The sequence below is a fragment of the Sylvia atricapilla genome, chromosome 4 (genome assembly GCF_009819655.1).
Source record: "Sylvia atricapilla isolate bSylAtr1 chromosome 4, bSylAtr1.pri, whole genome shotgun sequence".
NCBI lineage: Eukaryota > Metazoa > Chordata > Aves > Passeriformes > Sylviidae > Sylvia > Sylvia atricapilla.
In genome coordinates, this window is record NC_089143.1 from 20,556,003 (window position 1) to 20,570,477 (window position 14,475).

Below are 14,475 nucleotides of genomic sequence, written 5' to 3' on the forward strand. Positions count from 1 at the left end.
TGAGACACAGAGCAGCTTTTATAATTGTGCCATAATAAATAAATCCACTATTGTAGAATTATGCATGACAAATACGGATTTTATACACATGGACGTGATTAATAAAAATTGCAAGTTTCATAAATACACCAGAACAGTAGCAGGTTTTATTCTATTTATGGCTAAATTTGTCCCTGCAGTAACAATAGTCCTATTGCTGAAATGATTGCCATATTCAAAGTACACACCACTAATCACATCAACAAACACAGAGGCATTGCAAGGCATCTCCAAGGGGAGCTGGCAAAGAACTGATCTCTACACTTCTGCATCCATTCATACGTGCCTGGGAACTGCTGTCCCCTTCAGTACCATTTCCTTTTGAAGCAAACTCTTGAGGCCACAGGTCAACCTAGAAAAACCCTTTCTGTCATGCTGCTGGATGCAATTAATGGAAACCTGAACACATGTCATACACAAATGTATATTAGGAGTTAACTCCCAATTCACACCCCATATATTCAGTTCTTTATGACACTGCAGCTTGAAAAGCCACCAAGCCTGTCTGATAAATCATTCAACTATTCTTTTTTGTAGTGAAGATATCATTGAGTGAGCTCTCTCAATGACTCTCTGACTTCCTAACAGTTTTTTTAAATTTTTGCTGCCAACACATTCATTTTAAAATGAAAGATCTAATATAGTTTTGTAGGTCAGCATGTGAATGCTGACTGGAAGCACTTGTAACAGTGATATTGCTGAAGTCTGTGGCCACAAAGTATAAGCACCAAGCAGATCACTGATTTCCCTTCCAAAGAAGACGGTGTGTTTGCAATGATAAAGGAATGACTAGATGTGTCCTCAATCTGCCTCACTGCTGGCTCTGCTCCTGAACTAATTTAAGTCAGCACTGCACTCTTGATGACAGAGATGTTACAGAGATTTAAGGCAGCTGAAGACCCATCCCACAGATTGTTGTTCCAGGTGGTGGTGAGATAGAAGGCAGAATGTTCTGGGGCTCGCCTGGGTAAATAACATGTTCACTGGTGTGTGGATCACTTATGATTTTGTGGTAACTGGTGAGAAGATGAGAGGCAAAAGACTCCTCATGCCACAGTTGGGTAATTTGGGCATTTAGCAGTGAAGTGGGACAGACACACTCGTATCTCAGGACTGTCAGCTTCAAAATAAACATCTCTTCCATAACACAACAGAATCCTGAACCAGATCCCCAGACAGCAATCCTAACTAACCACTCAGTACCCTGCACTGCAGGCTGAGAGAGAACTAATTTGTCTCATCTCTTTCTGTCAAAAGTTTTGGTGCAGAGTGAAAGCAAAATCCAAACCCCAGAACCTGCCCCCAAATCCAGCCAACAACCAGCTCTGGATGGCCATTCCTTCCACCACAAATCAGCAAGTGTTGAACCACTATGACTCAAAGAAGAAAATAAGTCAAGAGTTTACTTCTTATGATTAAGTAATACAGAAATTTTATAGTGGGACCATGACAAGGCAGATACTGTCACAAAAAACTATGAATAACCACAATGACTTCAATCCAGTCCTTCATTCTTTCCAGACATCTGTCAACTTTCTCAGGCTTTTCTATGATACATTTTTGAGATACAGATTTCTAGCTAAATACAATTTTTGATTGCAAACTGGATTGTCTCATGAATATTTTGCCAGCCTATTTGCATAAAAGATCTCATCAATTTGTTTTTCACCAAGAACATTACTTAAGGCATTAGAAATAAAGATCAGCTGTAATTCTGAAATCCACTTTTAAAATACTCCCTGAGAAAAGAAAATTTATGCAAAATACTTGGAAATGTACTAAAATAGTAGCAGTGTACTAAAGGATTTTCTCACAATATTTGCAAGTTTTATTATTTTTGGAATTTTAATTTCAAGCAAAACAAGGGTTGCAATGTTTAGTGGAATTTTGTCTAGCACAGTTTCAGTAGCACAAAATACCCACCTACCATTGCATCTCTGCTCAGATAGATTTCATGCTGACCATTCCTCATATGAAAGTCAGACTATACTTTGTATTGTATCTTTTTTGCAAAATCAGGAGGCAGCTCTGGCAAGTGGATGAAAACTCTACATTAGTGCATTTAAAGGCATTCAAGGAGGATTTAAAGGAATTTGGGAGACCTATGGCACAACTTAGTCTAGTTTGGTCTCTGAAAACCTGTTTTAGTTTGGTCACTGAAAATCACATCCAGATTTTGTGTGCACAAAACTGTAGTTTTGCATTCATTCCACTCTAAATCAGAAAAGATAATCCTGAATTTAGCCTAAGAAAGAGTAAAATAAAGGTTCAAGCCCATAATTTTATAATTTCATAGTTGCTCCGTTAACATAAAAATAGAAGTTGTCCCTGCTGCTTCAGTTAAATGCCAAAATGTTTAAGGAAAACAGACCCTGCTTCCTGACACCTTTTTTGAAATGAATACCATCTTTGCTTCTGTATGGCAGAAAACCTAACAGATTGCTGTAACATAAAAAAATGCAAAAAAGTTGGAGCCTCTATCATTGTTCCAATTGATTTGTACTATTATTCCTACTTCCCCCACCTCTCTTCCTCCTGATCTTCATGCAGATGCTGCAAGTAAAAATATTATTCTCAGCTTTAGGTTCCAAAACCATTCTCTGATGTTGTTATGGGAAGCTCTTGTACTGGATTACAACATTTTTGTGTCCAGTAACACTGGGGCACTGGGGAATTAAACATAAATTAAAAGCAATCAGGATGCTGTTATGGGTTGTCTGTAGTATTTAAAGAACATAGTGTAAAATGTACATAACAGTATGAGATCAGAAGGAGAAAAGGGCAGTATGAGAAGGATACAAGGCTACTAAATGGGTCTGGACAGAAGAAAAGCACTTAAAAATAAAACCTTTCAGAGACAAGTTCCACACTTGAATAGCAATGGAAACTTTTCAGAGGTTCTGAATAAACAGAACTATGAATTCAGATATATGATAAAACTCCTCTGCTCTGACAAAAGCAAGCAGCCCATTCCTCAAATGAAATTCACTCACCTGTGAATGATGTGGTATCTCTGCAAATAATCCAAGGAAAGAGCCAGCTCACAAATGTACAGTTTCACAGTTCCTTCATTAAAGTGGACGTTCTGCTGCAAGTGGTAACGCAGGTCACCTCCGAGTAAGAGATCAACCACCATGAACATGTCTTCTTCATCTTGAAAGGAATACCTGGAAAAAAGGGTTACAGCTGAGATCTCAGGGTGTATGATGTAGTCATAGCCGTGCCTTGGGGTGGCTCTCATTAAGGAGATCCTGGTAAGTCCCTGATTTGCTCCAAAGGCGTGCACAGAAAGGCATTCTCACTGCTGAGTCCTGCAAACAGGCTTTGATTGTGGTGGGGCCCTGGATATTTAAGTGTTGTGCTTTAACTCCAGTGACAACTAAGTACCATGCAGACACCCTCTCAGTCCTCTTTCCCCCAGTCAGCTGGGAGAACAATCAGAAAAAAAAGTAAAAACTTGCGGGTTAAGATAAAAACAGTTCAGTAATTGAAAAAAAGAGTATAATAATAAAATGAAAATGAGAGAAGCAAAGCAAATCAAAGAAGAGAAAAAGAAAAGAAAACCCAAGAACATGTGATGCACGCCAGTGCTCACCACCCCCTGAAGGAGTCAAGCCTGTCACCCAGTGCCAATCAGCTCTTCCCATCCAAATTCCCCAGTTTATATCAGCATGATACTTTATGCTGATATAAACTCTCCAAATTCCTTTTGGAGAGTTTGGATCATCTGTCCAGCTGCACGTTCTCCCAGCTCCTTGAGGAGCTCCTCACAGGCAGAGCATGAGCCACTGAAAATTCTTTGACTTAGGGTGAGCACTACTGAGCAACAGCCAAAACATCAGTGTTATCAACATTATTCTCCTCCTGAATCCAAAATACAGCACTGTTCTAAAAAGAAGAAGACTAATTTTATCCCAGCTGAAACCAGAACACAAAGGCAAGCAGAGCTTGTGCTACTGCCATATTACTGTCTTATTTTAAACATGAATTACCACCTGATGGTTAACAGAATTTAAAATACCTTTAAGATTTTTACATTCTTAAATAACCATATACTCATTCAGGTGACAAAATAGCTTACAAAGTAGTCCCATTAAAATGGAAGGCCTTGAAACATACTTGGTATTTATAGACATACAACTCTGGTTCAGTGCTTAGGGAAAGTATTCTGGCAGCACTGAGAGCTGCTGTCTCAGGGGTATTTTCCAGATATTCAATATCTGTATATTCAATAAATATACACAATGTTCTATTAGCTGAGCTTTTTTTACAGCTTGCAGCGTAGGTCCAAATTCAATAAGGACTAAAACTACAATTTTACTGCCTAACAATACATATTTTTTTCAGTCAGCAACCTGTATCTTATAAAATGACAGAGTCTTGATGATTACTGATGGAATTCTTCTGGGCCCTTTCCCAGAACTGCCTGCTGAACACTCTGAGGACCAAATTTTGATGCCATTTAAATCCTGTAAACCCAAACGTGTAGCCAGTCAATGTACACTATATATATACAGATACAGTGTTTGGGCAAGCAGGAATTTCCATGTGTTTCTACTTACCTTGACTATGCTGCCATTGCCCTGGTTTCTTATGGTCTGAGTGAATCGACAGAACTCTCCGGATTTCATTTCTAAATGCAACTGTAAGATACATTTTTCCCAAATGTGGAATGGTAAATACCTTGTCTGATGTGAAATTACTCTTTTCTTAGAACTTGTTTTAGAATTAATTTTGATGTGAAGTTACATTTTCTTATTCCAGATATACATGGACTACTGAGAGGTGATCCACAATGGAAATGCCTCTTCCAGCACCCTTCCTCCCATGAGGTATGTAATATATGTTGGCTACAGATGTCATTCCGTTCTCCTGAACTGTAAAATTTACGCCAAGAAAATCAAAAGGTGAGGGCTTCCAGAAAATCTGTGCACTTCCCCCCTCCAGAAGCAGTAAAGTCCATATTAGATTATTTTAATTGACAGTTACATACAGTTTTCACTTTCATTCCCAGGCTTGCACTTACTGAAATGAGGCACTGCTTAGGGGTTGTCACAGATGGTTCATTTTGGATTTAATGCTTGCTATTCTTTCTGAACACAGTTCTGAGAAGTGACTTTCTCTCATACTCTGCTCTTCTGTTGCATTTCTGTGTGACTGCCAAATGCCAGGAGGGGAAAATAATTTTATTTGCATTAAGCTTACTCCTCAGTAAGTCAAACCTCTGAAGCAAAATGGTAAAGTAGGTGGCACATGGTGTCTGCTCACCTCTAGAGGCAGAATTTTGTAACAGACAAACACATACACAGGTTAAAAAACCAGAAGGCTTCAAATATATTCAAATTCCTGCAAGTATTGTGCATTACTGAGCCTGAAGCAATTGCAGAAGCAAAGCTTAAATGTGTAGTTACATTTAAGATTTTTTTTTTTGACACTTGTTATTTTAAGTGAAGAAATTCTAGCATTTATCAGAGGTAAAGTCATCATCATAGAATGGCTTTGGTTGGAAGGGGTCTTAAAAATCATCTATTTCCAACCCCTTTGCCATGGATAGGGACACCTTGCACTAGACCACGTTGCTCAAAGCCCCATCCAACCTGGCCTTGATCACTCCCAAGGACAGAGCAACCACAGTGTTCTGGGCAACCTGTTCCAGTGCCTCACCATGATCTGAAAAATGTTAATTTTTTCCTTCAGTTATCACTTGAGCAAGGTATAGATTTTGTTTCTTTCTTCTTTATATTATTTAAATATTTTTGAAAAAAAATTGCAGATTAGGAACTCTACTTAAATGATAAGTGAAATTGTGTCTTGTCTGGGAATAAAGAGCACTCTTGGTGCCTAAAGTAATTTGATGACATGTCAGTGGAAATGGTACTGATGCACCTCTAGTCTTGAGATATAAATGGCCTTAGTAATTTTTTTTTAGCAGAGTGTGAAAGCAGGGTAAACTGCTTCACAGTGACTGCTGTGAATTTGCTTTTAAATACAATGATTATTCTCTTTTTTTTTTTAAATTATGAGTATGTTTCAAGGTGAATGTTCAGTCTAGACAAAAGACCCATGAGAACCAGAATTAAATGTTCAGTGATGTGATCTTGTTCACATCGAGATAAATGCTAACACTAGGTGGAACATGATTTTCATTCCAAACATGTTTTTAGGCTGATGTTCTCTGGTTTTGTGTGCTTGTGAGTGGGGAATGGTGGTCCTCTGTTAACTGCCAGGTAAGCTTTTGTGCATCTGTAATTGTTAATGATATAAAAGAGAGATCAAACAAAGCTGTCCTACAAGGCTCAACCAACCTCCACCCACTCACTGCTTTGGGGCTCTCACTGCTTTGGGCATCTCTGGGAATCCAGGCTGGGATGACAACAGATGGGTTTTGTCCAGAGGCTGTCAGATTTGCCAGTGAATCAATCTCCTGCTACATTGCCTTGCCTCTCAGGTAAACACTTGAAGTGCAATCTCTACAGACAGAGCTACAAGGTTTCCAGAATGACTGTACCTCTAGAACAAAGAATTTTGAATCCAAACACAAAAAGCAAACCAAAACCCCAAATAAACAAAACCTCCAACAATACCAAAACTAAACTGGGAGACAGTCAGGAGTATGGCTAGAATGTTTGCACTATGTCAGCATTCCCACATGGGATACTTCTGAGATTTGTCTGGGGCATCTTGATTAGATCAGGATTCGCTAAGAAAGTTTGGAGCAGATGATCCTTGGGATCCTTCTACCCTTTCATTCTATGATTCTGTGATCTTTCACGACCTGTGGAGGGAGCACAGGTCAGTTTTATTTAGATGTTGAAGGCAGAATGTTGTACACCAAGACACAGTATTTGTGAAGCTCCCTATATCCTCTCTGATGTTCTGCTCTTGCACCCAGAGTCAGAGTTATTTTTTTTCTATTGTACTGGTAAGTGTCTCTGGTAACTCTGCCAACCCTGCCAGAAGTGTTGTGTATACTGGTTTGGTTAAGGCATAAGCTGTACAGCTTGAAGGAACATGCACATGGACATGTTCAGTCTTTCAGCAGCTTTCTCCTCCCCTCTAAATTCCATCACACATGACATACATCACGCTAATCTTACACCCATTCTCATGGATGATGGTGTCTTCTCTGCACAAGACAGGTCCCTGGTTTGACCAGGCTGGATCAAACCTTCATGGATGGCCTTTGTCTGTGTGGATCAGACCACAGTGTGATTAAGACCACTCCAAGACATTTTCTGGAGGGTAAAGAAATTCACCCTAGTGAAAGTATGTGTCTTTGACCTAGAGGACAGCTTGCGCATGGCAGACAGAAGGTCTCTGGAGCTGACAGGCACTCCACCAAGCAGATCTTGCAGCTACCAGTTTCTCAGGTACTGAATGCAGAGCAGCAGTTTCTCTGGGTCCTGCTGTGCAGCTGGGTAACAAATGGTATTGTTTTCCTCCTACCCTGCTTTAAGGACTAACAGGATTTTGAGTACCAGCTTAGACTAGTTTGGTTTGTCATGGTCACAAGCAATCTAGTCCTCTCCCATCTATGCCTCTCTCCCCCACACAAATCCAGTATTCTGTCTTTACATAAGAAATTAAATATTACCTTTATCTCTTTTTTCTATTTCAGTATTTTAAGAAATAAGAGCTTTTGATATATTGCTCTAAGAATTGAAATAGGAAAGTGAAATATTGGCCATGGGAGAAGGGAATCTTTGAAAATGTTGTTGCTGGTTGGAGAGGGGCTGATGGCAAATCAGACCAGTGGAGATTAGTTTTTGAACAAACACTGTAATTTTAGTTTTGTAAGCTTCTTATCTTCTCAAAGGTAAATGACATAGAAAAGGGTTGATTGGTTTCTGAAATAAACTCAGAAGTTGTTTGGGATTTTTATGTTAACCAGGTAGCTGAGAAATACTTTCAGAATGAATTGTAATATTGTGACATATGTTGAATATTAATCAATTGATATTGAATACCATTAATACATTATTAGTTACCCTAAAGATAAAATCTTAATCCTCCCTGAAATGAAAGAGTAAATGACATGAAATAATAGCTCTTGTTTGTTTCTTAAGTAATGTCACTCTCATTTATAGGAAAACTGTTCTAAATACAGACCCAGCCTCTGCTTTCGCTTGGTTGAAGAAAAGTTTTAATGCATTATAGTCATTTTTCTCCAAATTAAGATACAACAGTAAATCCCATAACAAACAGGGAATCGAATTTTTGAATATCTTCAGGCTGGAAAATAAACTATTATTGAACATAGTCCTTGATGGAAAGACATTTAAACAAACTACTTTTTGGATAAATTATATCTGTTTCCACATTTATATCTGCATATTTGTTTTAGTAATATCTAATCTTTGTATTTATATCATATTTGTATTTATTATTTGTAACCCTGTATTCATAAAAGCAGTTACAGATGAATTATTAAGATAATTTTCCCCCCTTTCATTACTTCTTTCAGTTAACTAGGGTAATTTTTCATTGAAATCCTTCCAGTTGAGGCACCCAGTATTCATATATCTTGTTTCATATGAATTACCTGGGAAAAAAGAACATAATGATGGATATTTTATATATTACTTAAATTAAAGATAGAAACACATTAGAAAAATTTCATCATTAAGACCAAACCTAACTTCATAATCTTGAGGTAATCAGTTAAAGCAAGATATGCACAGTTCATGCATTCAGATAACACTTCTGCTTTCCACTGAATATGACAAATGATTGATCCTTGGTGTCTCCTAACTACAAAATTAAAGAAGGATCCTTTTCCAATTTTCCCCTGGTAGCACTAAAAGGACATGGTAATTTTTTCAATGACGTAAACCCCCCCCACCAGTAACTGTAGATTTTCTCAGGGTAGATGTAGATGCCATTTCTTGATATGTTACCTTGTTTTTTTTTTACCAGTCCAATTTGTGTAACTATGTTATAGAATGCTCTGCGGCCTCTATAAAGCAGCAACAGGTTTAGCCAAGACTTGCTGCATTGAAAAGGAACAGGTCACTTAAAGGCTTTAATAATTTGACATTTGCCAAACAGTTAGAGAAGAAAAATAATAGTCCAAAGCTCTCTTGTATAATTATTAATTTATTAATTTTGTAAATACAAATATGCAAGTATTTTGAAGGAATGTTGGAAATATTCCTTTGTAATGTCTGTTTTATTTAAATTTCTATAGATTTCTTTGTTATTTGTAAAATGGATGAACATTAGTTATTGGAATTTGAGATTTGTCCTTGCAAAATCTTTAATAGAAACTGATTGTTGGAAAGAAAAGGAAATATGCCTACTTCCAAATAGAGAAAGACAAGAGTCATTTCTCCAAATACTGCTAAGAATGAAAGACAATTACTTCCTTTATTCTTCCTGTATTTCTTTATAAAGATATGAAAATATCTTTCAATAGTCACTAAGAAAACTTTTGAGAACAGGGAATTTCTTCTATAAGGAATTAGATTGTTCATGCTTATACCTTCTCAAATTCTATTAATGCTGAAGTGATCAAATAAAACTGTTAAGAAAAAAAGCCTAAATAAAATACAGCCCGAAATTAAGAGGAAAGATGACTAGAATTTGTTTCAACAAAGACAGAGAGTAAGAGACATATTACAGACTTATTAACACAGGCTTTTAAAATAGCTAATATTTACCATTAGCTCCCATACAGGCAAGGATTATTAATTAGAGACAGTTTAGTATTCATCTGCACATGGAAGAAAATTTTCTCCCTCCAGGAGGTTGAGAAGTCCACAAATCCTCTTTGATTCAAGAAAGAACTGTTCAACACCTGAACATGGCCCAGCAACGTGCACTCACAGCCCAGAAAGCCAAAGCTGTCCTGGGCTGCATCCAAAGCAGTGGGAGCAGCAGGTGAGGGAGGGGATTCTGCCCCTCTGCTCTGCTCTCCTGAGACCCCACCTGCAGAGCTGCATCAGCTCTGGGGCCCCCAGCACAGGAGGGACAGGGACCTGCTGGAGCCACTCCAGAGATCACCAAGGTGATCAGAGGGATGGAGCCCCTCTTTTGTGAGGAAATGCTGAGAGAATTTGGATTGTTCAGCCTGGAAAAGAGAAGGCTTTGGGGTGATCAACTGAGGCCTTCCAACACCTTAAGGGAGCCTACAGGAAAGAAAGCAAGTAGGGACAGGACAAGAGGGAAAGGCTTTAAACTGAGGACAAGTTTAGACTGGATATTAGGAAGAAATTCTTTACTGTGAGGATGCTGAGGCTCTGGAACAGGTTTCCCAGGAAAGCTGTGAGTGCCCCTATCCAGAAAATGTTCAAGGCCAGGTCTGGTGAGATTCTGAGCAACCTGGTCTAGTGAAAGGCATTCCTGTCCAGGGGAGTTGGAACTAGAAGAACATTGAGGTAAGTCCCTTGCAACCCAGGCTGCTCTGTTAATTTTATCATCATTCCCACATGCACTGTCAGCATTTGTCTCAGTTGAGATGCACAAGTTACACAGCCATGCCATGGGCAGGCAGCGAGCAGTAATTAAACAAATATGAAAAAGCAAACCACAAAATAACTGTTGCTTGCTCTTTTACCATGTATTTTGCTTTCAGCTGATGAAATAAACCTTATTACTATATTTTTGCATGAGCAAACTACAGTTATCCATCAACACTGTTTGGAAGTGTTTAAGTTCTTTGTGAGTCCCGATCATTTGAAATGGTTTGGTTTAGAGCACATTTACTCTCACTCCTTCACCTGGTTCTAATCAAGAAGTGTTTCATGCCACCTAAAATAAGCTTCTTTATTTTTGCCTCTGATTTTACAAACACTAGGGGAGTAAGAGGTCATTTGTGATGTGTGTTATGGTAATAAGTGTAGATTGTGAAAAACAGCAGGTTTAGATTTGCTGTTAGGAAGAAATTCTTTACTCAGAGGCACTGGAACAGGTTGCCCAGAGAAGCTGAGGATGATCCATTCATGGAAGTGTTCAAGGCCAGGTTGGATGGGGCTTTGAGCAGCCTGGTCTACTGGAAGGTGTCCCTGCCCATTGGATGAAAATGATCATTAAGGTCCTTCCCAACCCTAGCCATTCTATGAGAATATGGTATTTTGTTTGTCTTTTGTCATGGTGATATGGTAGACAAACCATGAGATAAACCATGTGATTAAATGTAGGCAGTCATCTACTAAGTGAGAAAGAGTTCTTACTGTTTTCTGTTCCCTTTAGTCTGGGACTAAAGAGCATCCAGGGTTTGCATATGACCCACAGTCACGTGAGATCTTCTACACTGTGATTAAGTAGTGTTTACTGAACATTAAAATAAACAGACAGAATTTTTTTTGATGGGAAAGCTCTTCAGATGTCAGCAATTCCAAATTCCAACCTCCTCAAAGCAGGGCTAATTTCAAACCAGGTCGGGTTTCCTGGGGCCTTATGCAGGACACTTTTGAAAATCTCCAAGGATGAGAATTCCACAGCCTCTCAGGGAAGCATATTCCAGCCACCCATTTAGTCTTGAAGAGATATTTTGCATATATCCAGTTAGGATTTCTCTTGCTGACCCATGCCACTTGTGTCACTCAGTCTTTCAGTGTCTATGAGTTTTTCTCCATCTGTAGGTATTGCTATCTTCATGCCATCACCACCACACTTTTGGGCAAGGGCTGTGATTAGTTCCCTCCCTCAGCTCAGCAGTGTCATGTCCCTTCTCTGTCCTCTAACCCAGGAAAATTTATGTTTCCTCAGATCTTGTAGAAAAGAGTTGGATGAACTTATTCCAAGGAAGACCACTGCAGCAGGAAAATTTTGAGACAATAAGTGATATTAGTTGAAATTTTCATGATCACTTGTTTAAGGCTGATAAAATTTCAGACAAATAGGATGAATTTTTGGTACATTATGAACAATCAAATAGAGAAAAAAAGCCACACTGCTATCAATTACTGTGACTCTGGAAACATTTTTTTCCCACATATTAAGAGCTCTGTTTTTGCAAATGGCTCGTCTCTAAAAGTGTTTTCTCATAATTTGTTTTTCAGGAGAAAATTAATTACTTTTCTGGCTCATTTGCTTATATACTTGTAGACTTAATGGCATAGTCTCATGATAAAGTCTGTGTTTTCTCAAATATTATTAGACCAATGATAAAGTAAGACTTGCAAATGAATGCAAAATAGGCTCATTTCTCAGTCTATTTGTTTAGGATTTTTAGCAGACTTGGATGCAATATCCTCAAAGCTCATTTTAATTGTTCTGCTATCATGAAAAGCATGGCAGCTTTCAACAGCCTCACTGTTTTACTCTCTCAGACCAAAGTCAGCTTCATTCTTCATCAATTATTTTCCAAGTGTTTTATCTTTCATATATCTTTTGTTGAGTGGAATAAAGAAAAGTCTTCACTATCTTCTGTTCTACTTATAGTCTTTAAAATAGGTACATCACAATTACACATGAGAGCTCTATTCTGGTGAATTAAGACATATAGAGAAGTCATTTGGGATTTGTTGCTACTCTCATCTGAATGCAGCCTCTAAAATCCATTCGGCTGTGTTGGAGACGTGCTGTGACTTGGCAAATGTTCACCAAGTTCTTCATTATCACTTTGTGTTATTATCACTGCCAATTTCTAGCACTTCATGTGCACGTGGCACTACAGCAGTAGCAATTATGTGTATAGTGCCAACCAGTCTCTCTTGTCCCCGGCTTGTCTCAAGCACTTCCAATTAAAGCAGGCAACAGACAGCTTGTGTGGCAAACCCAGGGAAACCACTCACACAAACAAGGGCCCCACTACCAATACAGGAAACTGCTCACCTAGGAAAATAGGTACTTGGGAAATTTTGGGGTGAGGAAAAAGCTCACAGGGAATAATGGACTCAAAACTCGGACCCCATTTGAGATGCATGTCAAGATCTCAGTCTGTAACTGGAAAAGCTTGATATAGTCATAAAGTATGGAATAACAGAATATTTTAGATTGGAAAGGACCTGCAAGATCAAGTCCCACCATTAACACAGGACTGCCAAGCCTATCACTAAATCATGTCCTAAAGAGCCAAATCTATATATACGTCTTTTAAACACCTCCAGGGATGGTTACTCTACCACTTCTTGGGGCAGCATATTCCAATGCTTGACATGGTCCATCCTGATAAGTAGAAAACCAAGCATAAGAAGAAGGAATCCAGCATGGATGAGCAAGAACTGAACTCAGAGAGTAAAAGTACGTGTACAAGAGGTGGAAGTAGGTGGGTGATCCAGAAAGAACAGAGTTGTTATCTGATGTTGCAGTGATAGGGTAAGGAAGCCAAGGCCGACTTCAAGTACTGCATCCCATTCTTGGCTCTCTAGTCCATGAAGAATGAAGTGCAGGGCCACAAAGATGAATAAAGGTCTGGAGCATTTTTCATATGAGGAAGGGTTGAGAGAGTTGAGACTGTTCACCCTGGAGAGGAGAAAGTTTAGGTGGGATCTCATCACTGTATACAAATACCTGATGGGCACAAATGAAGAAGACAGACTCTTCTTTGTGGTACTCTGGGACAGTAGAAGAGGTATTGATCACAAATTAGAATACATGAATCCCATGTGAACACAAGGAAATTCTTCTGTGAGGATTCTCAAACATTGGTTTGACAGGTTGCTCAGAGAGGCTGTGGAGTCTTGCCTTTGAGAAGCAAAATCCCAACTGTGCAACCTGTCTTACATGACTCTGCTTGAGCTGAGGGTTTGCATCAGGTGAGTTCAAGATGTCACTTCCAAGCTAAATAATTCTGTGATTCCACAATATTTAAACTGCAGCAGCAGCTACCTGGCTATCTAAACTATATGCAAGTAAAGGAGTGTTGAAGAACAGAACTTGATCAGAGGTTTATCTCATGGAGAATTCCCTGTTTCTCTTCCCTTTTCTCACAACATCATTATTTGAGGTTCACAGTTCTTCATTTAGAGGAAGCTCTTAAAAAAAGCAGTTACAAATGCTAATAGCTAACTACCAAACAAGGATTTCAATCTGACCAAACAACCCAAAGTTTTAGAGCACAGAGCAGTAAAATTGTGCTGAGACAACAGAAGCTAATGAAAGAAAAGTGCTACAGGTCTGGACTTACGCTTTCTTGAAACCCAAAGTTCAGCAATCAAACTTCTGATACATTAAAATGAATTATTCTAAAGTCTCTATTTTTAGCTTTAAGCACTGTCATATCTTAGAGACGATTTTGTGTCCTTTTTTTTCAGTTTTATGAAGCAAAGAAACATCAAAATGTAGCACTTATCATTAAGCTTCAATCATAACAAATTTAATCTTCAGTACGTGATTCATTGAATGAACAACAGAGCACATACAGGGGTTAAGAATAGGTACTTTTTTGCTGTGTGTAACCTTAGACAGTGCACTGATTGTGTATGTGCATCTCTGTGTGCTTGGCACCCTGCATGGGTTCAGAGGCTTAAAATAGTGCTTTTCTTTTTCATT

The 14,475-nt window shown here is 38.6% G+C and overlaps 1 protein-coding gene across 2 annotated transcripts in view; it reads right to left on the reverse strand.

The window, feature by feature from the left end:
- Nucleotides 1-14,475, reverse strand: part of STK32B (serine/threonine kinase 32B) — a 156,008-nt gene that overhangs the window by 66,307 nt on the left and 75,226 nt on the right. For both annotated transcript variants that reach the window (XM_066317250.1, XM_066317249.1), the window contains exon 4: nucleotides 3,033-3,206. In XM_066317250.1, coding sequence (XP_066173347.1) covers nucleotides 3,033-3,206 — 174 coding nt within the window. The remainder of the gene's footprint in view (nucleotides 1-3,032; nucleotides 3,207-14,475) is intronic.